This window comes from Vespa mandarinia, chromosome 25 (genome assembly GCF_050613455.1).
Source record: "Vespa mandarinia isolate Hongniang chromosome 25, ASM5061345v1, whole genome shotgun sequence".
Classification (NCBI taxonomy): domain Eukaryota; kingdom Metazoa; phylum Arthropoda; class Insecta; order Hymenoptera; family Vespidae; genus Vespa; species Vespa mandarinia.
Genome location: NC_140834.1, coordinates 1,307,501 through 1,317,500, shown reverse-complemented (window position 1 = coordinate 1,317,500; position 10,000 = coordinate 1,307,501). Strand labels below are relative to the sequence as shown.

General features: G+C 33.9%; 1 protein-coding gene across 4 annotated transcripts in view; it reads left to right on the top strand.

The window, feature by feature from the left end:
* Lim1 (LIM homeobox 1) overlaps positions 1–10,000 on the top strand; it is a 46,329-nt gene that overhangs the window by 28,258 nt on the left and 8,071 nt on the right. For all 4 annotated transcript variants that reach the window (XM_035877617.2, XM_035877616.2, XM_035877614.2 and 1 more), the window contains exon 3: positions 6,404–6,636. In XM_035877617.2, the coding sequence (XP_035733510.1) occupies positions 6,404–6,636 (233 nt within the window). The remainder of the gene's footprint in view (positions 1–6,403; positions 6,637–10,000) is intronic.

The following is a 10,000-nucleotide window of genomic DNA, read 5'->3' as shown; positions in this document are numbered from 1 at the left end:
GGACTATCTAAAAATTTTTGGGCCCGTCTAGTAACTTTCGATTCATCTAAGAAAACTTTTGACCGAACTATTGATTTGTGATCTATCTACAAAAATTTTTACTGACCCACCTAAGAGAACCTTAAGACCATCTAAAAATTTTTGGGCCCGTCTAGTAACTTTCGATTCATCTAAGAAAACTTTTGACCAAACTATTGATTTGTGATCTATCTAAAAAAATTTTTACTTACCCACCTAAGAGAATCTTAGGACCATCTAAAAACTTTTGGGCCTGTCTAGTAACTTTCGATTCACTCAAGAAAACTTTTGATCGAACTATTGATTTGTGATCCATCTAAAAAAATTTTTACTGACCCACCTAAGAGAACCTTAGGACCATCTAAAAACTTTTGGGCCTGTCTAGTAACTTTCGATCTCACCCAAGAGATTTTTTGACTGAGCTATTGACTTTTGATCGGTCTAAAAAACTTTTATTGATCCACCTAATAAAAGCTTAGATCAATCTAGAAACTCATAACCCTTCTACGAATTTATTGATCGACTTTAAAAAAAAACCTTCGACCTATCTAGTAACTTTTGATCCGTCCCAAAAATTCTTTTTCACTTCGTTGGAAGAATTTTTCATTCAGTTGGAAATTTTTCATCCGCATAAAAATTATTGATCCATCTAAGTAAAAATCTTAGGCCTTTCGAGGATCCATCTGGGAATTTTTCGTTAATCTAAGATAATCCATTGGTCCCATTTAGGTATTTTTGCCATAACCATTTATTTGATCTCTTTTTCTCTATCTCTCTCTCCTCTCTCTCTTTCAATATATATATATATATTTATACATTCATATTTTTTTTTGCATTCTATCACTATACGTCGATCAATCTCTATGTTTATTTTTATCTGAAAAAAAAATATATATATATATACATATATATATAAAATGAAGAATTCATGAAATACCTATAAGAACAGCTTATGTACCAAAACTAGTATTGGGACCTTGACCTTCCTACTCGAATGAGCTCGAATACATACATACAAGCATACATACGTGCCGCCGACGATGACGACCAGATGATAATAATAATTGGATTCCGTTCGTCTTCCATCTTTCTCTCTCTTTCTCTCTTTCTCTCTCTTTCCTTCTTGACGATCAAGGAGACCAGAAATTGGAACAAAGAGGCGTTTAGGTGTTTCTCAGTAGTCGAGACTACTACAGGGTGGACCAAAAGTCTATATCACGTGGCTTCAAATTATCCTACGATTTATCAAAAGTATTTCATTGATCGGAAAAATATATCTTTGATGATTTCGATGATTCGAAAAAAAAAAAAAAGAGAGAGAAAAAAGGAACCAAAGGAAACAAAAAAGAGAAAAACTCAAACAAATCGCCGTTCCTTCGGGCTCAATCGCGTAATTTCTGTTTCTTTTTTTTTTTTTCTCTTTTCTTTTCTTCGATAGCAAAATTATCAATAGGCCGTGCGGAATGATTTAGGCTAGGGGGAAAGAAAAAAAAAAAAAGAAAAGAAAAGAAAAAATTGTTGATCGAGGTGATCTGGAAAATGACCTAATTGATTTCTTTTTTCTTTCTTCTTCTTTTTTTTTTTTTTTTTTTTTTTTATTTTATTCTTTACCCCCGATAGAAACAACTGGTATGTAAATGTATTTGGCCTAAACTATATTTAGGGATATTTTTGGCGTCGGAGTTAATTTTAATCTAACCGAATAATCCTGATAGGGAATCAGAAAAGTGAGAAGGAAAGGATTAACGGAGAAAAGGATCAAAAGCTACCCGACGGGATATAAATTTCTATATATCTCATCGTTAGCTCACCGTCGTATCTTTTGACGTTTCATGTTGGTTACCAAAAAGAACTACTTCTTTTTTTTGTTTTTTTTTTTTTTCTTTTTTTTTCTTTTTTTTTTTCTTTTTCTTTTTTTTTTTTTTTGAAATAAATAATATCACAATGGAAAATGTCTACGACATTTAAATGATTAAATGTTTTCGTTTAAATGATATTTATTTAAAAACGTAATCAACTATATCAGAATTTTTCGATATTATGATTACGTTAATAATTGATTGGGATTATAACGGAATGATGAATTTTTTTCAACGGACGATTTATACCTTGATTATGTTCTATTCTATGAAGGGTATTTTTTTTTTTTTTTTGATCAAAAAACGATTGATAATTTTTATCGATTGTGTTCGTTATCGTGACGTCATGGTTCTTTTTTTCTTTTCTTTTCTTTTCTTGTTTTTTTTCTCTCTTTTTTTCTTTTTTTTTTTTTGATTAAATCGTAAGAAAACTTTTTCTATAAATTATCAACAAACCCCCTTCGTTGTTAGATATTAAAAAAAAAAAGAAAAAAAATAAAAAAAAAGAAAAAAATCAAATCCATAAAATATATCAAATAAGAAAATTTCATTATCACAAATATCGATGCAAACGTTAAATTTTTTTTTTCTTATCTCTCTTTTCATAGATCATATTTTTTTCTTTTTTTTTTTTTTTTTAAATAAATATTAGATTACTAATGATCAATGTTATAACAATTTATAATTATACTTTAGATTCGTACTTACAACATAAGTCGTTGTAATTATACATTAATGATTTAGGACAAAAAAAACTCCACCCTTCTCTACCTCACCGCCCCCTCGACCCCCCCATGAATTCTCTCTTTCTTCGCGATATTTTACAATAATTGTTAAATGTCAAAAATCCATAAAAATTTATACGAAATTTTGATTTTTTCGTTATTTCCCCACCCGCCACCCGCCCCTCCTGCCCCCCCCCCACATGAATTCTCTCTTTCTTCGCGATTCCTCACAATAATCATTAAATGTCCAAAATCCATAAAAATATATACGAAACTTTGATTTTTTCATTATTCCCCCGCCCACTGCCCCCCTTGACCTCCCAGCCCCCCATGAATTCTCTTTTTTTTCGCGATCCCTCACAATAATCATTAAATTTCCAAAATCCATAAAAATATATACGAAATTTTGATTTATCCATTATTCCCCCACTCGCCCCCTCCTATGAATTCTTTTTTTCTTCGCGATCCCTCACATTAATCATTAAATGTCCAAAATTTATAAAAATATATACGAAATTTTGATTTTTTCATTATTCCCCCACCCGCCCCCTCCCATGAATTCTCATTTTCTTCGCGATCCCTCACAATAATCATTAAATGTTCAAAATTCATAAAAATATATACGAAATTTTGATTTTTTCATTATTCCCCCGCCCACTGTCACCCCTTGATCTCCCAGCCCCCCATGAATTCTCTTTTTCTTCGCGATCTCTCACAATAATCATTAAATATCCAAAATCCATAAAAAAATATACACGAAATTTTGATTTATCCATTATTGCCCCATCCGCCCCCTCCCATGAATACTCTCTTTCTTCGCGATCCCTCACAATAATCATTAAATATCTAAAATCCATAAAAATATATACGAAATTTTGATTTTTTCATTATTCCACCAAACATAAACTCTCATAGTATGAGAATCGAGTGCCGATCAACTGGTAAACGATATAAAATGAGACGGAAACATTTTCTCTCCTTTCTCTCTCTCTCTCTCTCTCTCTCTTACTCTCTCACTCATTCTATCCTTACCTCGGTACCTTTTGGGTCCGTGGCAAATCGTCGAGTGGTCCCACCCCCTTTTTCTTTTTTTTTTCCCTTCTTTCTTTCTTTCTTTCTTTCTTTCTTTCTTTCTTTCTTTCTTTCTTCAAACTCGGACCCGCCTGTCCTATATTTCTTTACTACATCCGAGAATTCCAGTGTCCGTGGTTCTCTTTACGTTTCTCCTTTTTAAGGGTAACTCCCATCTCATTCTCTCTCTCTCACTCACTCACTCTCTCTCTCTCTCTCTCATTCTCTCTCTCTCTGTCTCTCTCTCTCTCTCTCTCTCTCTCTATCTTTCTCTTGCGTCTCACACGCGTGAACACCACGTAAGCCTTTCTATTAATGATTTTTACGGGCCAACCTCCCGCTTCCTTCTTTTTCCTTCGAGACGAGAATGAAGAAGAAAGGTTGCTGCCGATGCCTCGAGGCATTTCGACGCAAAAAAAAAAAAAAAAAGAAAAAAAAAAGAAGAAGAAGAAAAAAAAAGGAAGAAGAAAAAAGAAAATAAAATCGAAAGAGAAGAAATGAGGAAGGTAAAAGAAAAAAAAACAACAAAATAAGAAAGAGAGAGAGAGAGAGAGAGAGAGAGAGAGAAAAAGAGAAACAAAAAGTCCAAAGAGAAAGGAAGTGGTAGAAGAAAGTAGTGAGAGAGAGAGAGAGAGAGAGATGAAGAGATTTGTTGTATGTAAGAGTTTGAATTTGAACATTGTGAGACTATGGAAGGAGATCATCTCTAATTGCTCTGTTATTAATTAAATAATTCCTGTTATTAACTTGACAAATGTAGAAAGAGATAGATAGATAGATAGATACATAGAGAGAGAGAGAGAGAGAGAGAGAGAATGACAGCTCTCTTATCTGCAAAACAAAACAAATCAAAACGAAAAACAAAAGAAAATAAAGAAAAACAATTATAGTTCGTTCGGTGTTGGATAGAGGGGGGTGGAGGGTAGGGTGGGATGGGGTGTGTGTGTGTGTGTATTGAAGGGTTGAAAAAGAGTCAAAAAATGAGAATCACGACAAACGGCAACAGCGATTAAAAAAAAAAAAGAAAAAAAAAAAAAAGAAAAAAGAGACAAAGACAAAAGGAAAGGAAAAGAAAAAGATTTAACGACTATCATTCGCTCGTTTCACTCGGTAGCTTATGCGGGGATTTTTTTTTTCTTCTTTTTTTTTTCCTTATTTTTTCTTTTTTTTTTTTTTTTTTATTCACACGAAGTAAGTGGCCCAAGAAACGAAGACGAACACTTTCTGACTTGCTTGCTGTCTTTCTTCTCTCTCTCTCTCTCTCTCTCTCTCTCTCTGCTTTTTTTTTTCTTTTCCTTTTTCTTTTTTTCTTTCTTTCTTTCCTTCTTCCTTTTCTCTTTGCTTTTTTCCTTACGAGTTAATAATATTGGACAGGTTGATGAATAGTTTAGAAAAAAAAAAAAAAAGAAAAAAAAAGAAGAAGAAGAAAAAAAAAATTGTTGCGTTGCGTCTTATTGATTATACGTATTAGAGGTTTGGATATCGTGTAATCATTCGAATGTATTTTATTTACTTCAGGAGTGTGATACATATATATATATATATATATACATATAAATATGTATGTGTAAATATATATATATATATATATATATATATATATATATATATATATATAAGATGCCTGAGGAAATTGTCGAGGAAGTGTGTCGATATTATATTGATTAGGTTTTTTGGATTAACGGTCCAGTCCGACCGGATCTCCTATCCGATCCGATCCGATTCTCTACTGTATACCTTCGAGCTATCACGCGAGCCATTCCTTCATTTGATTTTCTTTGCTCGAATCTTTTGTATTTTTCTTTTCTCTCTCTCTCTCTCTCTCTCTCTCTCTCTTTTTCTTTTTTTCTTTTTTTTTTCCTTTTCTCTTCTTTTCTTCATTCAAACCTGCCTCGGTCCGCGGAACGGACCTGCGGAATTGGGCAGCAGCAGCAGCAGCTTCAGGGCTGCATTGGGCTGCTGTGTTAAATGAGAGGGGACAGGGGGGGAGTGTGAGGGAGAAGGGTGGCATGAGGGAAGGGCAGGTGGAGGGTTGGAGGTGAGGAGTGGGATAATTATTACTCTTGTCAAACGATACGTCGAAGAGCAAACAAACGATGAGGATTTCGTAAAAGGGTGTTACGTGTTATTGCTGTGGTTCAATCTAATTATTGCCTTTTGTTTCACGATCGATTAGGGTGCGATTATTTTATTGAGACGTTTGACGCGATAAGGATTACCTTCTTTTTTTTTTTTTTCTTTTGTTCTTCTTTTTCTTTTTTCTTTTTTCCTTTCTTTCTTTCTCTCTTTCTTTCTTTCTTTCGTACGATCAGGTTATATGCCACGTGCCAAAGATCGGTCCAATTTTTTTTTTGTTTCTTTTTTTTTTTTTTCTTTTTTCTTTTTTTCTTTTCATTACCTTCGATCGATCATGGCGTACATTCGAACGATCGATGATTACATTTTTTTTTCAGACAACATTTCTTATCTAACGACAGATATATTATTAATCATAGATCGACGGAAGGATTTTGAGAAGATGTTCGATCGATTGAACGAATGGATTGAATTAGTTCGATCAATTCGATAAATTATTTTGATTAACTCGAATAAATTCAATTCAATTTATATATTTATATGTATATCTTTTTTTGAGGTTTGGATTTTTATTTTTATGTCGCTTCTTTTGCAATTTTTTTTTTGTTCTTTTTTTTTTATATATATATATATCTTTTCATTCGTTTCTTTCAGACGTTACGGAACGAAATGCGGCGGATGCCTTCAAGGTATCGGACCACAGGACCTAGTCAGGAAGGCAAGGGACAAGGTTTTCCACCTGAATTGCTTCACCTGCGTGGTCTGTCGAAAGAAGATGAGCACCGGAGAGGAACTTTACATTCTGGACGACAACAAATTCGTTTGCAAGCAAGATTACATGTCCGGAAAATCGATCCCAGATACTCATCACGTTCATGGCCATCACGGTAAGTTTTTCATTCATTTTGACAAATTTTTTTTCTTTCTTTTACTCTTCTTTTTCTCTTCTTTTCTTTTTTCTTTTTCTTTCTTTTACTTATTTTTCTCTCTTCTTTTTTTCTTTTTTTCTTTTTTTTTTTTTACTTCATTTTATCTCAATTAACACGTTCTTCCAAATTAATTCTCAATTCTTTCGACGTTCCAACGATCGATCGACTTTTCTTACCCCCTCCCTCCCCACCCTCTTTTTTTTTCTTTCTTTTCGATAAAATCATTCGATCGCCATTTTGTGATTTTTCTTTTCTTTCCTTCGTCTCTTTTCTTCGTCCTTTCTCTGCCCTTTTCGTCGTAATTAAATTAATTAATTAATACTTTATTTAGACAACTTTTCTTACCCCCCCTCCACCCTCTTTTTTTTTCTTTCTTTTCGATAAAATCATTCGATCGCCATTTTGTGATTTTTCTTTTCTTTCCTTCGTCTCTTTTCTTCGTCTTTTCTCTGCCCTTTTCGTCGTAATTAAATTAATTAATTAATACTTTATTTAGACAACTTTTCTTACCCCCCCACCCTCTTTTTTTTTCTTTCTTTTCGATAAAATCATTCGATCGCCATTTTGTGATTTTTCTTTTCTTCGTCTTTTCTCTGCCCTTTTCGTCGTAATTAAATTAATTAATTAATACACAAATCGATCCGTCGAATGATTAATAAATTATATATATATATATAGAGAGAGAGAGAGAGAGAGAGAAAAAAAAGAAAAAAGAAAAAATAAAAAAGATTTACGACAATTATTATCATTTGCACGTTAATTCAATGATTAACGTAATGATAACAGTTTGTGAATCGATTCAATGATCGTAATCATCGTCGAAGGATATTTGTTCGTTGGTCGCGGTAGAAAAACAAAAACAAAAAAGAAAAAAAGGTCAAAGAAAAAAAAGGCGGACATTTGAATAGAACGATAGATCGTTCTTCGACGATTTCCAATCGACAAGATCTATATTGCATTGAATCGATCATTTCCCCCCCAGAAAAAAAAGAAAAAAAAAAAAACGGACAACAAATAAAACGAGTCCAAATCGTAAAAAGTCAAAAAAGAAAAAGAAAAAAGAAAAAAAGAAAAGAAAAAAAAAGAAAAGAAAAAAGAGGACGTTATCGTCGATCAAAACGTAGATTGAAGATTAACGTAGATCCAAAATATCTAATTATTTCTAATGATCTCTAATGAATTATAAATCGATAATTCGTATTATCAAAAAGATAATACGTATCATCAATAAATTCGTGTCTATTTCGTGTAACAGAGATCGAAGGTCACGTGAAGATCCGTGCTGTCCTTCGTACCTTCTTGTCCTCCGTCCTCCCCTCCCCCCACCCCTCCCAGCCCTTCCATTCCCCAGCTCCATCACCTCATCTGCCAATTGGTCCCCGGATTGACCCCCGTGCCCCTCTTACCATCCTCATGCCCATCAAAATCTTTCCTTCGACGAAGGCGCCCTTCTGTTCTGATGGCCCTTTGTATTTCTCTCTCTCTCTCTCTCTCTCTCTCTCTCTCTCTCTCTCTCGCTCTCGCTCTCTCTCTCGTGAAATGCAGGACGAAAATTATAAAAAAGAAAAAAGAGAAAACAGAAAGAAAAAAGAAAAAAGAAAAAAAGAAAATGGAAAATAATAGAAAAAGGAGAGAAAGAAGGAAAGGAAAAAATTAAGGGAAGAAAAAAGAAAAACAGAAAACAGAAACAAAAAAGAAAAGAAAAAAAAAGAAAAAAGAATAAGAAAAGAAAAAAAAAGAAACAAGTTTGCGGTTTCGGTGTCGGCATCGTAGCGACAAAAGGCTGCCCCTGCTTAACGACCTTTCGGTTTTCGTTTCACGGCTTATATGTACGAGAACGAGCAGCTCCTCGTGAAACCGAGACGGCCCTAACCCTCTCCCTTTTCCCCGCTTGTACCCCCTCCCCCACCCTTAAACTCTCCCTCTCTCTCTCTCTCTCTCTCTCTTACATATATCGAGTCTCATACACGCATCGTGTTTTCACAGCTTGCCGCTGACACAGGGCTGAAACCCTGGCTTTCGACTACCCTTCCCTCTCTAAACCCCCTACCTCACCCCCTTAACCTTCCTCAACTCCTCCCCAATCCCCCCTGACCCCCCATACTCTTCCCGATCCTTCTTCTCTTCTACCCGTTCAAAGAGAGAGAGAGAGAGAGAGAGAGAGAGAGAACGATACTGACTCCGTAAAATCCCTGGCGTTGGGCGCGTTGAACTGTGACCCCTTTTCTCGAAGCCCCCTCCTGCCACCTCCTCAGCCCCCCATCCCCCTTTCCACAACCTCTGCCGTCCCCCTTTACAGCTCCCACCACCCCTTTAAAAAAATAACTCTCTGTCTCTCGACTTTTCGCTTGGATTTTTGAGGTCTTTTTTTTTTTCTTTTTCTTTTTTTTTTCTTCCTTCTTTTTTACTCTGTTCTCTTCTGTTCTGTTCTATTCTGTTCTGTTCTGTTCTGTTCTGTTCTGTTCTGTTCTGTTCTGTTCTGTTCTTTTCTGTTCTTTTCTGTTCTGTTTTGTTCCGCATTAAATCGGTAGGTGAGAGAAACTTTCTTTTTTCTTTTCTTTTTTTTTTTTTTTTTTTTTTTTTTTGTCGGATTTTAAGTCGGGTTTATTTCTATCGGTGGATTGATCGAATTTGATTCTGTTTGGCCAATTAAATCGAAATTTGAACGTTTAATTTGAATTTTCTTATGATTTATTATGTATTAATTATGTGCGCTTTGCTTTTGCGTATATTATTTCACGCATCGACGATCACTACGATTGAATTTATTAGAAGCGAATAATTTTTTTGTTTTTTTTTTTTTTTGTTTAAATTATTGGATGATGAATAATAATTGAAAACTTTTCGATTGGCAAATGTTATTGTTAAAAGAATTTTTTAACTAACTTATATCGTTGTTAATAATAATAATAATAATAATAAAAGTCGAGAGTTAAATTGTAGATTACTTTTACGTGGAAAAAAGAAATATTTAATCAAACTATATTGGTGTTAATCGAAATTAAGAAAAAGTTAGGTTATCCATTGGTCAGATTATTTCATACCTTATATCCGCCATTTTGAAAAACAAAAAATAAAGAAAGGATTAATCAAACCTAACCTAAAATTGATTGTCGATTAAAATCAATTGTTAGATTATGCGTCCGCCATTTTGATAGATCCCATGACAAAATGTATTAATTAAACTCAATCTACGTATATCGACGTCAATCAAAATCAAAATTTAGGTTATAATGTCGGACATTTTATTAAAGATAAAAGAAATTTCTAAAGTTGGATGTTTCAATGCGAGAATGAATGAGCTATTTAAGTTGAAAAGAAG